General features: G+C 36.6%; 1 protein-coding gene across 3 annotated transcripts in view; it reads right to left on the bottom strand.

Annotated features, from left to right (window-relative positions):
- Positions 1-2,396: 2,396 nt before the first annotated feature.
- Positions 2,397-19,645, bottom strand: part of FAM114A1 (family with sequence similarity 114 member A1) — a 34,329-nt gene continuing 17,080 nt past the window's right edge. Inside the window, exons 7-14 of one of the 3 annotated variants that reach the window (XM_032686053.1) lie at positions 18,885-19,037; positions 15,907-16,030; positions 11,529-11,614; positions 10,176-10,343; positions 8,799-8,938; positions 7,436-7,508; positions 4,652-4,705; positions 2,397-3,125 (exon numbers count right to left, since the gene is read on the bottom strand). In XM_032686053.1, the coding sequence (XP_032541944.1) occupies positions 3,024-3,125; positions 4,652-4,705; positions 7,436-7,508; positions 8,799-8,938; positions 10,176-10,343; positions 11,529-11,614; positions 15,907-16,030; positions 18,885-19,037 (900 nt within the window). In that variant the 3' untranslated portion in view covers positions 2,397-3,023. The remainder of the gene's footprint in view (positions 3,126-4,651; positions 4,706-7,435; positions 7,509-8,798; positions 8,939-10,175; positions 10,344-11,528; positions 11,615-15,906; positions 16,031-18,884; positions 19,038-19,645) is intronic. The other 2 variants (XM_032686051.1, XM_032686052.1) reach the window with 2 other exon arrangements.

Below are 19,645 nucleotides of genomic sequence, written 5' to 3'. Positions count from 1 at the left end.
TTTTTAGTGTACTGTCTCAGTTCAGTATCTCAAATGATTTATTTGATTGGTGGGAAAATACAAATTGGTGTAAACAAAATATTCGGTCTGTATACACACAGTACTTTTCTACTGAAATATTATTTACCTAAAACTGACTTAAAGATAAAACACTCAGTTTTCCTAGGACAAAATGACTGCATCTATGATCAGATGTATCCTTATGCTCGTATTTTGTCCTATTTCCCTTCCTACATTGTATGGATGAAAATAAGTTACTTTTTATAGCTTCTTTTACTTTAGGGTAAGGTACTTCATATATGCATAATTTAAGCAAGACAGTGAAACCTCTAGTAAGGAATGTCTCAGACAAGCAATCTTTGTCTTAAGAATGCTCCTCAGTGATTTCAAACATTATCCCCTGAAGCTTCTGATATTATATTGTTTAGCCTCTGCCTAAAGGCACCACTGTTAGTCAACGCACTTTTCTGAGAGGTTTAACACTATATATTCTGCACTACATTTCAAAGAAAAAAAAATCTGTACCAGAAAGCAACTAAATTAATTTGTGCCTGAAAACACTTATTCGGCAAAGGAACAACATGAAACTGTTCCATGACTCATTAGGCAGTAATACGATGCTCACAGATACCTGACGGAGAGCTCTACTCCAACATGGGCAGAAAAGCTTTCTGATGAAAAATAACGAACAAATGAAAGTAAAGATAAATCCAGGATGTAATGACTGATATGTGAAAACACCAGACCCTTCTGGACAGTCTGTTTGAAAAATAAACAAGTTTTTAACGAGGTATTATATTCTGCTTGCCAGCATAGAAAAACAGAAAAACAAACAGGCCTTCTTACAAGCTACGGAATGCTTTCAGCAGTCTCCAGATCTTTAAAACTGAAAACTGCTCACAATAAAGTACATGGAGCAAGTTCATGGTCCTCAGGAATCCGCACCGAGAAGCCATTCTGGGTCATAGTGTGTGTACAGGGATGACTCCTGGTCAAGTAAGTACAAGTGTGTGTCTCTTCCAGCAGCCAGGCAAAATTACTAGAGAAGAGTATGCCTATTTCCCTCAAAATGTAGAAGGCAGGCATTAAATGTTTTGCATCAACTAAATGTCACTTTGTAATAAATTTTGGAATTATGCTTTCAGAAATAAAGGAATGCCATAAAGAAGTGCAGTGGATCTAACAGCTGGTGGGAGCTGTATCCTACCTTTGGGCTAGTGAGTCTGCTTTCTGGTTGCATTTTTCTGTGTCCCACTTTCTCCCATGTTGAGGTAATGTTAGCTGTTCAATACGGCATAAATACCAATGAATGTCAACCTTTGTTCGCCTTTTCAGCTGTCAAGGGGCTTTCTTATTCACATTGCTGTAAGGTTTTTTTACGTTCTGTGCAAGTGGATTTGAAGACTGTACATCTTCTACTAACCTAGAAAGATATCTCACACCTGTTAAATTACAGGGTGGCAGAAAATAGGTTTTATGTAATAAATCTTATTTCAGGGATAGTGAAAACTTAATCTCTAAATAACAAAAGATGGAGAAGTAACAGTGAATGTGACAGCAGAACATGGACCACTCTAGTGTACAACACAAACAGACCTTTCTGCCCTCTCTTACTTAGACTCAAAAAAGATATCATGTGCAAAGCAGATACATGGTTTGTCTTTTCCATTAAACATAGAAACTTCCTCATGCTCTATTTAACTTTTTTTTGATGTATGAACTATGTTCTATGATTAAATATATTCAGATGTTAAGTGTAATTAAAAATTAGCATTTAAATACAATTAATGAGTGTATCAAGAGAAAAAAATACCAAATAACTGATAGAAACATAATAAACAATGAAAATCCAGGAGAACAGGCAATGTAAAATATTGGAAGGTTCCTCCTGTCTACGAGGTAAACTAGCCTAAACAAATTCTTAAATCCACAGCTCAGGATTTTAAGCTAAGGATACAGACAAATTAGTATGGTTGCTAGTGTTGTTATGAAATGTCATTCCTGTTGCTCATTTATGTCCTGTCTCGCTACTGACTTGGAAAAAGGTGATTTGCTGTGGCATATTGACCTCCCCACCCAGAGCAATCCTCTCATAACTTCTTATTACAACTTCTTTTCTATTTCTGAACTGTTGGTATTATTTGAGAAAAAGGTTCATAATGTTTAAAGGCCAAATTAACCCCCAAAGTAACACATGTAACCCTGGTAATGTATCTGAGAGAAGATTACTTAGGGGGTGTTTCAATTGCCAAACAAATGAGAAATTTTCTATTCCTTGCATATTAAGGAGATTACTTTGGCCTGCTGTGTTGTTTAGCCATTGGAATGAAGAAATAGACATAAATGAATATAAAATTATCGTTCAGCAAATATAAAGCTTTACCCGTACTCTTAACTGGCTCAGAAAACTCCTTTTCGGCATAATCCTTTATGCATATCCTCCATAATTTTCATTTAGTAAATTTAATACCCATTGCTCTACAAGTCTTTGAATACAAAGTGTTCTGTTAGTGGTACATATTAATATGATGTTATTATTTGCTACTGGAAATAATATTTAACAGGCACAACACTATGATAATTTGTTCATGTTTAAATACTGAAACCAACTTTTGAAATATACATTTTTAACTGACAGGATACAAACAATATAAATGGTCATTTGAGCTGAAATGTTTTAAAAAACTTTACATTCTAATTTGCTTCATCCCTTGTTTACAACTGAAAGTGTCAACATTTAGAATCCATATTTAAGTCAATGCTAACATCAGTAAACTTCTGTTTAAATTAATGCAAAGCTAAACTGTACTGGAAAAGAAATTACTCACTTTACTAACTACTTGTAAAGTCTGAAAGAGTTTGAAAACGTTGTTCCATACTGTATGTGCAAAACTGCATGTAGTGTCTTCGAAGGACTCCAAGTGGCCAGACACCTCTTGTACCAGCTCTTCTCTCAGCAAACGTTACAGACATTGGGACTGGGGTTGCTGTCAAGCCCAATGGTGACAACTTTTGGGAAACCGTCACTTCTGGGCTTTCAAACAACTGGTCTGGATGTGGGAAATTTGCAGAACTGGAAGCAATAGCTGGAAAGCATCCTGAATGTAAGTAGTACTGTTGCAACCCTAATGGGGAGAGAAAACGTGGTTCAGTACAGCTGTCATGTACTTCAGGAATTACACTGTACTTCTTTTCTTTTTTTTTCTTAACATCTGCATCCTGCTACATTAGCATATGTATTCACACAAGATTTTAGAATCTGTAGATAAGAAAGACAATAAATTACAACAGTTTACAGCTTACAATGACAGCCTGAATCACTCCACAAAAATCTGATTTCCCCTCAGTTTGAACTCTTGGACAGTTTTGCTGGTAATGTGAGTAGAACAAAAGTCACAGTGTTCAGAAGTAGATTTGACTTTTTAAATACAGCTAGTCTTTTCATCAATTCAACTAATTTTGAATTGCTGTAGGTGGAAGAAAGTGTCACTGAAATTAACAGATCGAATTATTATAATGGTTTTAACATGTAGTACTATTTTTGGAATTTCTAATACTGAACGGTGTAGTAGCTTTTAATTCTCCATGATCCTGGGCTGTACTAATACATAGTTGTATGCAAATATGGGATTTAAGAAGTACAAAACATTTTATTCCACAATTCCAGACGTTCCCAGATTTTGCAGTTCCTGGAGCACAGGAAGGTAAGTCAGCTGCAACAGCAAATTTACCCTACAACAAAAGGAACCATACAGTAGTCTTTACTACAGCTCTATCAAATTTCTATAATTTTCCTTAAAGGTATTGTTAATTCAGTGCAAAATTGCCTATTGCAAAACAACCTTCTCCTAATTTTTAAGGGAATGCAGCTATTAGATACAGAATGACCATTTGTGGTCACTACTATATGTTCATTTATGTTTTGAGAGAAGTGTGATCTAATTAACAGAGTTAAAAACTCATGCTGCAGATAGTACACATTTTAGGACTTTATGAGGATATTACTTCCTCTTGACCTCTTCTCAGTAAAACTGAGGTACATTTTACTCACTGTGCTTTTCTGAAAACAGATAGTGGTGTCTAATAAAAGAAATCACTCATAAACATTTTGGTGGTCTGACACATGGTTATCCATGTGCTGACCAAGCCTGCTGCTAGACTGTGAATCTTTGAAGAAATTTAAATGCCTGTGGATGGGAAGCACCGTAGGACACCTACAATGCAAATTTGAAAGTAAAGAATAGTCTGAAACTATCTGTGCATCAGAAGTACTTTGCAATATTTGAAGTAGGTAACTGAACAGTAAGGATAGACTTATCTCAGGCAACTTGTGAATAGGTTAGCAAAGGTTCTAAACAGCATATTGCAACTTGTCTGCTGTGCTCTGACCAATACAGCAGCAGAGTTTCAGAGCTGGCCAGCCACACTTCAGTCATACAGCTCTTAAGAATCCTCAGTAAACGCAACATTACCACTATAGTGTCTGTGGGAGAGGCTGAGCACAAAACTGGGAGGTTTATGAGCAGGCATTGAAGAGCCAGAATGATATTGTCATTACTTTTTAAATAGTTTTTCCTTCAGACATAAATGTGCCTGTCTCATTTCAAATAATTTTACTAGAGCATTTTGTAATAGGAGATGTGAAGCTTACCTCTAATAGCACATTGTTGATGATGGGGTTAAGAACCTCTGCCTTCATACTGCTCTGTAAAGCAGAAAATAGAATGAAATGCCAGGACAAGAAATACATTTAACAGAAATATACTCATATTTGAGAAGTGGTTTTATGTATTTTATAAAGGTCTTGCTTCACCTTGATTCTTATTCATATTGTTTATCTCAGTATTCCTGGTAAATGTTTCTACATTTCATACACACTTCAGTATACCCTACATATTTCTATCACAGAGTACAACGAACTAAGACAGCTCCAGGGTTTTATTTCTTCACTAATTCATGTACCACAGAGTTTCAAATTGCTTACTTTCCTATGGATGTGAGACAATAACATTATCTCTATTATCTGTCTATCAGCATCCTTCTCATCTCCCACAAAATTTTTAACCCCTTGTTCATTTTCAAGGACACAAGAAGGAAAAATACAGGTCAGAAGGAAAATGAAGTTCTTAGAAGTTACATGAGTATCTGTGGTTAGGAGGAAATGAAAGGCCCAGATTAACTCCCCTGCAGAAGGAAAACCAAGTGACACTCAGACCCCAAACTGGAGGCAGTGTATGTTATGCTGGACAGTGCAGGGTGGCTGGTGAAACATATCAACATGCATGGCACTTTTCTCAACCACCAGATAGGAATAAAGATGGATACAATGAGAAGTGACACTACTAGAGGCTAGAAAATCAAAATTCATTAGCTCCTTTGCTTTTTAAAATGTCACAAGTTCTTATCTTTTTTATTTTCACTGTTCTTTGCATTATGGTTTTTCAGAATGACAGTAACCTTCTGCAAGAGTTGCCTGCTTTCAACACTGAACACAATACTGATTAATTTAACTGAAGGATTTCCACTCACAACCTTGTAGCTTTCATATTACACATTTATAGAAAACTTGAAACACCTTAATTGTAGTTTGGAGAAAGATGGCAGATCAAAGGGAAGATGGTTAGAGAAAAGAAGGGCATTTTTACTGTCAGTTACTAGAAAATCCATTACGAACTGCACTGTTTAGTTGATTGTCAATAAACTGAAAAAGATAGAGAGCAGTATCAATTTAATATTATTGGTTGTATGAATCAAGTTTAAGTTTGAAAGAAATACTGAGTGGCAAGCAAAGCTTATGGTGTGATTCTTGGAATGTCCTGCACAGGGCCAGGAGGTGGACTCAATGATCCTGATGGGTTGCTTCCAACTCAGCATATTCTATGATTCTGTGATTCTTACTTCTGCTTTACTGCTCCCTCAGAAACACTGCCAGCATTATAGGCTATGTGTACAGCCAGCACTACAACTAACGTCTGAATTATACAGATATAACTACAGGGGTGGCATTTTGTTTGAAAAAGCCAGCATTTTCTGTTCTAAGCCATTTCTCAGTTTCCCACAAGCTAATGGATTTCGCAGGATACTGGAATGTGTTTGCAAACCCAGGTACTGTTGGCAGGTTAAGGAGGACGCTGAACCGCTGGGATATACAGGAAGATGTAGATTCTCTACGGCCCTGTGTGACAGGTGCTCCTTGCTTTCCTACTGATCATGGTGAGCAAAAGGCCCCACATCTTCCTTCAAGAGCTTACAGAGATGGCACGGAACAGAAAGATCACCAGACTGCCCTACTATAGCTCTCTTCCATAGTATTTTGGCAGTAAGAAGTGTCTTTGAGCTCCATTTCTTATCTGTTCACACAAATCTCCATAGAAGCAATCTGGCCCTAAAAACTGAGTACAGAATTGATAAGAACGAAATGTAGAGCAATGCTTACAAAAGCTTTAGTTTCCATTCTAAGCTGAGCTAGTTTAATATTTCCCATGCAATTTATTTTTATATATTTGTGCATGTATTTATTGCAAGTGTCCCACAAAGATATGCTAAAATACAATACCAAAATGCAAAATAAGCATTTCTTGTCCTAGAGTAATGGGAAGGAATGTAAATTATTCAGAATAAAAGCAACTCAATAAACCATGGTCTTCACAAATAAGTCTAAAAAAACTTGCTCAGAGATGTGCTGGAAGAGTTCACAGGAGAACTGGGGAAAATTTCCTTTGATGTACGTTCATGTTTTCAAGGAGCAATCAGGAGAACCAGAATTTATTCTTCTCTGATGTTTACAGGACAATTTCAGCAACAGCCCAATTTTTACCTCTGAATCCTGCTATAATACTCAGATGTCAGTCATCTTTGAAACACCTTGAAAGGCAGGGTACTATTTCTAGCAAAGACGTTCACAGACAAAAGGATGTTTCTAAATGGAATATCTTGAGATAGAGTGATTTCTTTTTTTTTGAGATGGATGACCAAACAGATTTTGTATTCGCTTAAACCTTTTGAAAATATAGTGGTACTAAGCCAGGGGATTTAGGAAATGCTAAGAAGACAGCTCGTGAAACCATCTTAAGGTACTACAAGTATGATCTGTTAATGACTTTTACACAAATGCCTTTAAAAGCAATAGGCTGAGCTGGAGAAGAAAGTATCCCCAAGCTGTGGGGCCCTTCCATGCGAGAAGACATAAAGTGTTGAGTGGTGATCAGGAATATGAAGAATGGTGTCTAGAAAGAAAGATTTTAGAAGGCAGAGGACACATTGCTTATAAACTTTCTCTGCTGCAAAAATGCTCCATGTTCTTGATCTGAGAAAAGAAGTGGTCTCTTTGCTGATGCTGCATATAAAGCCACTGGACTCAGGCAAGAATTTCTGTTTCAAGAGGGGAACTATGTTAAAAAGAGCACAAATGCTACAGAAAATGCTATGATCTTACCCCAGCTGCTGTTACAGAATCAGAAAACTTCTTTGATAAAGATGAAACTTCATTGCACATGGCACTTGTTAAACTGGTTAAATAAAAACAGGAGAGACAAATATAAAAATACATCCTTGACCTGTTAATGGATAAAAACTCTATGACTGCCCCAGGCAAAACTTCATCTTAGAAGCCAAGATGTTCTTAAAGCAATTTTGCTTCTAGTAATTTTTAAAATATTTAGGGATCAACTTTGTTCATGATACAGTTTTTATATTCCCCCACTGAAAAATCCACTGCTGACCACAGCAGCAAAATGATGTTGTGTTGTTTCGCATACTAGTCTTTTTTGATAGTGCAATGTTTCAACTTTTTAAATTCTAGGCTTCTAGTTCGACTAATGTTTTTCTGATTATTGCAGCAACACAACTCCTAGGAATACTGTTGGAAATAAACTTGAATCACAACAGTGAGAAGTTTCCCATGTAACGAATAAAACATCTACTCTTTGCTAAAAGGGGAAGTACACTTGTGGTTAAAATACGAGACAACAAGAAGATCTAGTTCTATTCTGAGATCATTCCTTGTTTTCCTAAGAATTCACAAGCTCATCCCATGGAGTCTCATCCTGCAAGGTGCACCATACCTCAGCTCTAATTCTGAAAAATACTTGAACAAGTTTTTTTTTCAGACTAAAGTGTTCCCATGGACTTTGCTATTCTTAATAGCATTCCTAAGGATAAGTACTTGGTTAAATCCTTTACTTACCTAGGAGGACTCAACTGTTTAAAATATCTTAATGTCAAAACCCACTGAAATCAGTAGAATTGATACCCACAGAGAGCCTGATATTTGAATTTTGAGTCCCACTAGACAGACTGGGTGCTTGAATTCATGGAAGTTTCACTATGGTTAACTACAAAGTTGGTGACAAATGTGGTCTTATTGTTTACAATTACAGATTGATTTTTGTATATTTTTGGCAAATGAACACTAGACGATGAAACTCTATTGGCAGATAATAAGACTGCACTATGCACTCTAAAAGAGAGTTCCATATACGCAGGCATAGTACCTTCTGCAGATGGAACAGTAAATGCAACAAAAATTAGCACTTACATTTGCCTCCTGGAGCAGAAACAACTTTTAACCCGTAAATAGGTCATGTTTTTGTAAACATACATACGTCAGCCATGTCAAAAAGTGACAGGTAGCCTATATAACATGACTGCATGAGAAAATATAGCACCAGGACCCCTAAAGCCAATGCTGTTTGTTGACCCATGAACTTACTGTGCCTTAAAGTGCCAAAATCTGAACAGAACTTCATGAGTTTTAAGCAAATGTCAAAATGTTCATATATGAAGTACATAATACTCACTTTGTCAGTACTTTTGCTTGATCTTGAGCTGTCTTTTCTACTTCCTGACCATGTAGAATTAATTCTGCTACTTTATGAAGCTGTTCAATACAACGAGCAGTTACCTCAGCCAGACTTTCAATGGACAGCATGTAGATTTCCTTAAATTAAAAATGGGAATAATATAATCAATAATACCAACATTGATAAATGTAGTTATAGACATATATGGACAAAATAATTTCAAGCATAGGAGCCCTTCCTTCCCCAGTTGGAAATATCACCACACATAATGAAATAATATCAGCCATAATATCATCCTCACAAAGAATACTGGAAAATGAAATATTCACAGATCATAAAATACAGACATTATACTTGTCCTGAAAAATTAGTAAGAACAAGTCTACCATTTATTTGGCTGGGAACTAGGTCAGGGTGTTAAACCTAGTCCTAACAAACAGAAAGATCCCTAAACTCTAGAATAAGTAATAACTATTTTCATATGGAGCCAAAAGTAATGAGTTGTCTCTCAGCTGAATCTCCAGAGAAGAAATGAATAATATGCCCAATGAAAAATGGCTTTTATCAGCAATGATAAAAATCTCTACCTAGTACTATGGTGTTACAAATTCCTCAAGCTGATGCCAGTTGGAAATATGTAATCACATAAAAATCTGTCATACATACAGTGTATATATTTTCTGTCTTCTTCTTAGACCATTTTTGTAAGGAAACATTGCAAATAATTTCTTATTAGAATTAATTAAAATCTTGACAAAGATACCAACCACATTTATTATTGCCATAACCTGACAGAAAATATTCAATCACAATTAACCTTATCAGGACTATCTAAACAAACACAATACTTCCAGCCCTAAGAGCTGTCTTTCATAAAGAGAATAAACATTTGTGAGGTGCCTAAATAATATTTCTGTTTTGTCTCTTTGTGATTTAAACTGTTCAGGACTTTAAACAAAGTTTGAACATTTTCCCCATGTATTGTCACTGGGATAAAGAGATACGAAGGAATGTTGCGATACGACTTTCAATGTGCTATTGACATTACACCACAGAATCCCTCAGCTCACTCTGTGTTGTGTATACACAAGCACACACACAAAAACACAGATATAAAACAATAAAAACAATGTGATAGTCAGAGGACCTGCTACTTTGATATTTAGTTATGGAAACAGAATAACAGTAAGAATATTTGTATAAGTTAGTCCCCTACTGGGTCTATAGTGAATAGTTGTATCTTATTATTTCTTACTACTTCCATGAGTTTAAAAAATAAGGACATGTAAAGCCAACACATGAAGATAAAGAAGTAATCTTATCAAACAAAGTATAACCATCTGCTTAATGAAACTTCTCCAAAAGTTATTTTACCTCCACAGTTTTGTTTTTGTTTACTTTTGTTTTATCACTGTCAATTTTATCATCTTCATCAGTTTTTTCTTCACCGGGTTCTCCAGGTTCTTCTTTTAGCTTCTCTTCTATGTCTGCTGGGGTGGAAAAACTGGCTTCTTCCAGCCATTCATGAGCTTTTTTCCTAGCCTGTCAAACAAAGAACCCAACCCCAAAAGTTCAATTAGAACAGAGAATATCAGATGACGTTCCTGAACATCAATTAACAATACCTTTAATTGCTTCCTTTTTACACTCAAAAAAGTGTAAAAGATTGAGTGTGAAGACTGAATATATTAAGCCTCTGTGTGGTATTTAGTTAACTGTATACTTAAGAAACTGTAGGAAGAACTATTTTGACTGCATAAAGATGGATCATCCATGGATAATTCCTCTAAAGAAATTATATTCCTAACAAATACATGGAGTTAGCATTAATACCAACATTAATAATATTTCAGCTTTATTAGGTATCACTTAAGCAAATTTACATGGAAATTTTTCTTAAATAGTTGTTTTCCCAAATGAAAAAATAAGAGGTGGATATAAAAAAAGGAAAAAAAAAAGGAGATGTAAGGAAGATGTACTAAATTCTTAGAGGAAAAATAAACAGAAAATCACTATATCTTGAGCTGCCTTCCCAGCCATGAAAGTAGATCAAAGCTGAAGAGTCTCGAAGTTTTATACAACTTCAGACTACTGTTATGCTTAATAGGAAATTTATGATGTCACTTTTTTAACACGAAGTCAAATGAAAATATGTTAAGATCTAAGCCTAAGCTAGTTATTCATAGCCTACTTATGTAGCTAGAGACATAAACATTCATTTGAGCCTAAGATCAGCAGATTAATCAGCTTTAAAGGGACCTGATAGTACAGATGTGACTAGTCATGACTAGCTTCTAGACATCTACCTTTTAGATGATTGAAGCACCATGAGAAAAATCTAAGACTTTGCTTCTAGCTAAGAAGGTCTAAAGAAGTCCCTCAGAAGAATAAATGTGAGGAGCAAGAAAAATGATTTTGAACCTGAGCTTTCTTCCCAGTACGTTAAGACCAAATCTGATGTGCTCATGAGCACTGCTCTGCTGAGACACCCCTGGTTCAAGGCTTTCTAACACTAAAAAGTGCTAGTTAGTTGTCCAAGTCCATTGCCTTACTCACCTCACTTCTTCCATGAAAGCTTTTCTATATTCAGCATTTTAGTCTCACTCTCCTTCACTTTGCTTTCTGAGCTGCCTGAACTGAGCTAGGTACTGCTCTGTGTCAGATTTCAGAACAAAGCCCTCCTTCTTTATCCAAGAAACCAAAGGCAGCTCACTAACAGGTGCTTACCTTATTAAGTTTGTCAGGAGTAGCAGCAACGTGCAATTCAAACAGCAGCTCCGTGAGCATGCTGACAAACTCTTCTCCCATATCTGCTGCAAGGAAAAAACAAGACAATTTTTGTCATGGTGTTACTGCTATAATATTTTATATGATAAAATTCATCCAGTCAAATAGTTTCCCCAAGCATTCCAGGGCTTCAAAAACAATGACAGTGACACCAGAAAGGGATGTGTGTGTGGGATGTATATGCTCAAATAAAGAAGCGTACAAGCAACAGGGATACCTGCACGACCAGATATGCCAGCTTGACACTTCAACTGCTCTTTTTACCACATTCTAAATTCCACTAAGTTTCATAAAAACAGGTCATCATGGCTAGGCTTTGAGAACGAAGATCTGGGGACAAAAACAGGTAAGAGGGCAAGAAACAGCATGATCCCATGTTATATGACAAAAAATCCCTGACCCACAAAATAACCAAAGAAGAGATACTAACCTATTCTTTCAAACCAAGGAATAAAAACTGCAGCACAGCCACATATGAGTAAGTTTCAGAAGAAATATACTGTTCTTTCAGACTGTTCATACATGCTCTCTATTGCTCTGTCTGCAAACCACAGCGAAGAGGTGTGTTTTATTTCAATTTTAAGGTTGAGATTTGCCTAAATGAAGAATGTTTTCTGGTTTGCTTTGGAGTGACATGCCTCAAAGAATCTGCACATTTATTTAACAAGTTAAGAGCAAAGGTAAGTATTGATAGTATTTGAACTTCATCTTTATTACATATACTCCTTTGGATACTTGCAGATGACATATTCTAACATAATCTAAGTTCTTGAAAGTTAGTATTTTGGTTGGTTCTGTTCATCTGCACTTACTGAGCTTGGAATCTACATTAAGATTTCATGCTAGATCACCCAAAATCCAATTTTTTAGCCTGATGACACTAAAAGGTCAGAGTCCCCATACTGAGCTTGATAAAAGTCCAGCTACTTCAAAACTAAATTTCATGTCTTGCTGTATTCCCATTTCTTTTGCTCATTCATTAGGTAGGCCAGATTTTCCAATTTTATGCAGATCTTCAGTACTGGGCTTAAAAGCAGAGAGCCATTACATTACAGAGTTTTGGGATTTTCGTAGAACTATTTACAGTACCTTGCAACATATGGAAAGGTGGTAAAATCTGACACTCAGATTATACTCTCCTAGAGGGAAGGACATCTCACCCTTGCATGTTAAGAGAGTGCTCATCTTTGGTGCTATAAAGTAAGTTAGTACTTAGCAGAAAGAATTCTCCACCTGCAACGACCAAGAGACTAAGCTTTTGTCTTAACAGCAGGGGAACACATGAAGAAATTTGTTGTCTGGCAGGCCAAAGAGATGCATGGAGTTAATTTCATTCCTGCCCTTATCAGTAAATTTTGGCAATAGGATTTTCAGGCTTTGCAATACAGTACCTCTTGGATACACTGTACTCACATAAAACAATGCCAAATTGTTTTATGAACGGCAGCATGCTGAAAACTGATAAGTGCTTCATTGCATCAATGCAAAATTACCAGAAATGTTGATGATAGCTGGGATGTTCAATTGAATACTCACTTTGGCTACTGTCTCCCTTAACCTCACATATGAAATTTTTGGTGTAATGGCTTTCAAAATGTAGGTAAAGCTACTTTTTCAGATATTCTCCTCTTATTATTTCATAAACAACTGAAACGAAAAGAAGCTGCAGTGAGAAACACATGAAAGGTTTGCATAATCAAAGTGAGAGGAAATATTAGAGAGAAGGGTATGCATGTGGCTTTCTGCTACTTGTGTTCTTTGGCTTTTTTTTTCATATCAATTTTGCACCTATCTGAGCAAAGGCACAAAAAAATACTATGATTTCAAAGTCGCCAAGAACAAAGCCTAGCCCAAATCCTTTCCTGAAACAGCCCTCCAAAGGTCACTGCAGTAATTTCTCCTTGTGTAGGACTAAAAGTTTTATCGTAGGAAATAAAGCAGCACTAACATCAGAATCTCATTCAGATTCTGACAGTCTAGGATAAGAAGGGATTATGAGAATTTGCACAAAACAAACTGTCACCCTTTTCAAACACTTGAATGCAAAGTACTGTTTTCTCTCCCATCTAATCTTTTTTTTTTTCTGAATATATATAGCACTGACAAATAACACCACATAAACAACATGACTCGGATGCCAATAAAATGATAGCAAATTAGCAATAAATGGTAATTAGCTTGTTTTCAAATACTGCTCAGTGGCTAGATAAGATTTTCAAACACCATCAGTTAATCTCTGCCTTTTTTAGGAGGCTGTCTTCCTTACATAAAGGAAAAAACCACGTTTTATTGCACTAGGAAGCACAAATCAAAATCTTACTGAAGGCAACTTAGTTGTAGTTTTAACCTGTTTAGCAAGCAGAATTAAGATCAAAATTCCTCCACAGAATTTAACATACCCTGCTATGTTTTGCTATATTAGCTAGCTTAAGTAAAAATATATAATTCTGTGTAAGAAATACACTATAAAAGAGCATATGGCTTACTTGATTTTGTAAGTGTAAAACCTATTAAGGTGTGTACAGAATTGTAGGTTCAGCCCTAACAGAAAGTTGCTTTGAGAAGTGATTAACCTTTCTACTCTTTTGGTTCCTCCAGTGGAACCAGAAATTTATCTGTAGTTCAAACACTAATAAATCTTGAGCCTGACCACACCAAAGGATGTGAGTAATTTTGAACTGCTGCCTGAAGTAAGACCCATTCAGCTGTAAGGTGGAGAGAACATATGTGGTTATCATTTCCACTGTCATAGCAAAGAGGACATGTTTCACTGCTGAGTGGTTTGCTTTTGCAGGGGAAAACCTGCAGTACACTTTGACTTGGTTTCACTCTTTTCTTTTTTTCCAAGGTGCTCATTGCCTTGGTTCCAGCCCATTCAAAAGGCCATGCAGGAGCATGATCAGCAGCTGTGCTTTACTCAGAAAACAGAACTTCTGACCTCCAGAGAAAGCATCACTTGGTGCAAGAAACAGAGCTTCTTCTGGGGCCTGTTTCAAAGCAAGGGACTATTTCCAATAGAAGTTAAGGAACAACAGACATCTCATGAATCCTCACTCCTAAGCAGGTAATACACTTTCTTGACTTCTATTTCGCACAATGCCATGGAGGAATGTGGGATTTTAAAGTTTAACAAGGGAGGAAAAACCAGCACAAAACTGTACCATACTAAGACTTTACGCCAAACACTCTCTGTCCCCCACGATGAGAAACAATGAGCTCCTCGTGAGAGAGATCAGGCGAGCTGAGTGAGCACTGCCACAAGGAGCACTCTGAGCAGAAATGACCTTCCCGTTAGAACACACAGATGTTAAAACAGTTTTCCTAACTTTCAAGAAGGCCAGAGAAATCATATCTCACCATCTTGCAAAATGTAGGTTTTATGGGCAATGTACCCCTGAGAAGACCAAAAGGATGTGGAAGAAATATCTTTTTATGTTTCTGCGTTTCTAAAACACAACAATATGGTGTTCAATGGCATAAGCCAGTCTTCAGTCAGGTCAAGGGGATTGTTTCTATTAGCTATAAGAGGTTTGGTATGGATCTCACAGGCCTGGAGACACGAATCATGCTGGCTTTGACTTACTATCTTTCTGCTCTAACCTGTTCTGTGGAACACTAAAATTTCTGACCTGTTTAAGACACCTATTTTGCCCCTAACCAAAGCATCCACCCATTTTATTGTAACTTTTGTGAGCCGATCTCTGGACTGTCATGCTGGACCCATTCGCTTCAATTCTGTGCTCTATATCACAGTTATGGCACACTTGTGCTACTTTAACTTCTTTCTCACACTCCACATGCCATGTCTTGTGAAGCAATACCTTTAAAGCAGTTTTGGCACTATGTTTCAAAGTGGCTTCCATTCAAAAAATTCAGGGTTCTTAAGTCTCTTGATTACACTCTAATCTTTTACCAGTCTAGCAAGGGAGGATGCAGAGTAAGGAGGAAGTTGCTGAACAGAATAGCATTTTTAAAAACTCCAAAACTTTCAGAAAATACAATTTCAAACAGATTCTGTAAGAAAAATTCAGTTATCCAAGACGTTACTATTTTCTCTTATATTTTGCTTTCATTGACGATAGAGCAAAGTAATATGATATTTATTTATATTTTATTTCCTATCTCTCACACTTCAATTACAATATAAATTCAAAATTAGGCATTGATTGATTTCCAGAACTTTTAGAGTATTAATTTTAATCTCTACCTTATGAAGAGTATTAGGATATCAATATTATAGTTTGGTTTGTAATTTTTTAATTACTAGATAAAGAAGCAACAGTTATTCATATGGTTAAGTCTCTGTATTTCTAATTACCTTTTTGTGCTTGCATCACTTCGTCATCTGATTCCTTTGGAACAAAAATCTCTTTTATAGCAATTAAATCATTTTTTGCAGTTTCCAACTGTTCTCCATCAAGTGTTGCTAAATGTGCCTGAATCTGTAAAAGAAAGGACAGTATTTCTAACCAAAACAGAGTATTTCTTAAATGCTAATTTAGAACCTGATAGCGAAATAGGCTAAGAAATCGAAACTCCCATTATGCTCAAATCTTGTCTCTAACCCTGCAATATAGATATATTTTTAGTTCTCATCAACAGAATTTGTTGAGTATCAAAAAAATTACACCAGCCTTGCCAGATCATCAGTCTCCACCTTTCCCCAGAACATGAGTTTTGAGTTTCAAATCTATGGTTTAATTGCAAACTGTAATGGGCATTTTGAGATGGCTTGGATGAAGACAGCAGGCAAAAAGAGCGCAGGCAGAATGGTTAGTCTGAGCACTCACAGGAAGAGTTGGAAAAAGAAGCCTGTTTCCCCTCCTTCAAAACGTAGCCAAAATTATTGAAAATCTACCTGTCCTGAAGAATGTATGGACAGGTCTTTGCATGTCTCTTGCATGTCTATGCAAGTCCCTGCATATCTAATAGAGTGGTACACCTAAGAGGAATGGAAACAGATTCTTTGAATAACTGTTTGTACTACAGTTATGTAGTGTTAATCCCATGGGTGCCCTCTCTGCCTATGGAAGCAAAGAGAAGCTTGGAGCCTTTTCTCCCCTTGATACAAAATTTTACTTTTATGTTTCAAGGGGCTTTTTAAAATCTTGATAGATGTACAGACTGCCTCATTGTGAGACTGGAGAAAGCTGTTACTTTCTTACTTGTGTGTCCTCATGCCTGGATCATGTGCTCGAGGTTAAAAGCAAGATAAAGCAAGGAGACTCAACTCAGGTTGTGACAGTTTTTTTACTTAGGGCTTTTTTTCTCCCTTTCTATAGAATTATCCATTTCAAGGGCTAACCAGGACCTTTTTTTCATGGAAACTTTTAAAATAAAACTTAAACATATATTTTAATCCCTGCTATTAGAAGCACATAGGACATTAGCAATGTCTTCGGTCCCTCTTGCGCTCCTCCTTTGGCTTTTGGGCTGTTAGGTCTCAAGCTTGCAGTATTGTTACATATTTTGTGCACATGCGCATATATGTGTGGTTGAGCGAGCTCATTGTCCCGCTCTGCCCTGCTCTGGTGTGGCCTCACCTTGAATATTGTGTGCAATTTTGGTCACCATGATACAAAAAAGATATTAAGCTATTAGACAGCGTCCAAAGGAGGGCAACAAAGATGGTGAAGGGCCTTGATGGGAAGCTGTAAGAGGAGCAGCTGAGGTCACTCGGTCTGTTCAGCCTGGAGAAGAGGAGACTGAGGGGAGACCTCACTGCAGTCACAACTTCCTTGTGAAGGGAAGAGGAGGGACAGGCACTGATCCCTTCTGTGTGGTGACCAGTGACAGGACCCAAGGGAATGGCCTGAAGTTGTGTCAGGCAAGGTTTAGGCTGGATATTAGCAAAAGGTTCTTCCCCCAGAGGGTGGTTGGGCACTGGAACAGGCTCCTCAGGGAAGTGGTCACAGCCCCAAGCCTGACAGAGTTCAAGAAGCATTTGGACAATACTCTTGGGCACATGGTGTGACTCTTTGAGATGGTCCTGTGCAGGACTAAGAGTTGGACTTGATGATCCTTGTGGGTCCCTTCCAACTCAGCACATTCTGTGATTCTGTGATTTATCAGGGAATTGAACTTGTTGATCCACAATATTCAATCCTGTTGTAGTGAGTAGGACTATGTACAAAAGTTTATCTAGGACATAACACGATATGCATCAGAAACCTCATGGAAACATCCTGTGCACGTCTTACTTACCTTGTGGTATTTCACAGTAAAATAAAAATAGTAGTGTTGCATGGAATTAACCTGAACTTGTTTCTATCTATCTCTTTCCTGTTTTGTGGGTGAGGGTTTTGGTTGTTTTGTTTTTGTTGTTGTCATTTGTTTGTTTCTCCCAAAAGCAGTACCTTGAACCTTACATGTGGGGTTTGAATTTATAATTTGTCATTTAGACATAATTACAAAAAATAAAACAGTTGACAGTATGTACCTAACTGTTATTAATATAAGCTTCTTTTTATTTGTGAGAGCAAATAGAACATTTTAAAAAATAAGTTGGTTACATTTTATTAAAAAGTACCCCACAGGCCAAGGAATGCTAATTACAAAAACCAAACAAACCAACCAAACCAAAACAACCCCCCCCCCTCAATCCCCCCTTTGTTTTTAAGAAATTTGTTCAGAAAACTTTTCCAGTATGAAAATACCACTGCTGGGAATCTACAAAATTCTGTTAGTCTACTCTTGGAGATCTACTGATCTACTAGCAGAGTCAATGAACTGAGAGATGAAATTAGAACATATATTTATCATACAGGCCTTAGTAACATTACCATGTTCTTCAGAGAGACATTTGTATACTTCCAGTAATAGTATCCTGGTGTAGTGTTATGTAACTTTAAAAACTAACAAAATATGGAGAGAATAAGTAATCTGGAACTCATTTTAATTCACCAGTCTTCAGACGTAGTAGGTCTGCAATTTCCGAATCTAAGTATTTGTGCCTGATACAAACCCAAAAGACTTCAACCTCCTTGAAAATTCTGCAAAGTAATTTGGAAGATGTCTGCATTGTGTCACAAGCTGAAAAATACACACTACCTATGGTCCTAACAAAAATAACTTTCAGTTATGAAGTTGTTCGTTTTTAGTTAATCTTGGAGTTAAATTTTAGCTGTATTGAGACTGAGTTCCTCAAGCCCAGGGCTGGCCCAAGGGACCAATTCAGCTTTCACTGAAGATGATGGAAAACTTACTGTTCATGCCACAGGCACTTGCAGAATGAAATTAATGTAAAGATGAATTTTTTTACCAACCATATTGATTTATGCTGTCTGCATACTGTACCTGAGCTTCACTTTCATTTGACAGGATTTCCAGAGCTTCAAGATGAGACAAACCTTGGAATTCATCAAAAAGTAGTCCATAATGTGCTGTTCTTTCAACTGTAACTTGCTGGGCCCGCCTCTGTTTCTCTTTTTCTTTAGCTTCTCGCAAGAGCTGTAAAAACATATATCATTGCTGTTGTTTTATTGATACTGCTGTAAGTGTGACAGATTTTATTACTGTCTGCTTCTGCTTGCCTAGGAAGTAGTAATAAAATTTGAGACTATATCACACCTGCAGAGCTAAAATTTTAGAGATGAAATATCTAACTTCTTTTTTTATAAATTTCTCTAATAAAGTATTTAAGTATTATTCTAAGTGGGGTAATTGCTAACCATCTTTTTAAAAAAACAATGAACAAACAAATAATCTTGCTTATATTCTCAAAAGCAATGTCAGCTATGGATAACGTACAATAAATTTAACCACCAATTATAATGAAAGAAAAATAAAAAGGACTATTTCATATGCAGCCTTAAAGAGCCATGCAATCCATTCCACAGACCACAAAATTGGAATCATATTATTTTCAGGACCCACTCACCTACTTGCATAACTAATGCACCTACAGAAATATTTCCTTTAAAATATTTTTAGCAAATACTAAAGTCAGTTTTATGTGACAGCAGGACTGACAAAAGAGACTGGCCGAATGTGTTATGACTTCTACCAAAGGTGGGGCAGAACTACACTCTGTATACTTGGGGATATTTTGGAGTGAT

The sequence above is a fragment of the Chiroxiphia lanceolata genome, chromosome 4 (genome assembly GCF_009829145.1).
Source record: "Chiroxiphia lanceolata isolate bChiLan1 chromosome 4, bChiLan1.pri, whole genome shotgun sequence".
Classification (NCBI taxonomy): domain Eukaryota; kingdom Metazoa; phylum Chordata; class Aves; order Passeriformes; family Pipridae; genus Chiroxiphia; species Chiroxiphia lanceolata.
This window is presented reverse-complemented; position numbering and strand designations above follow the sequence as displayed.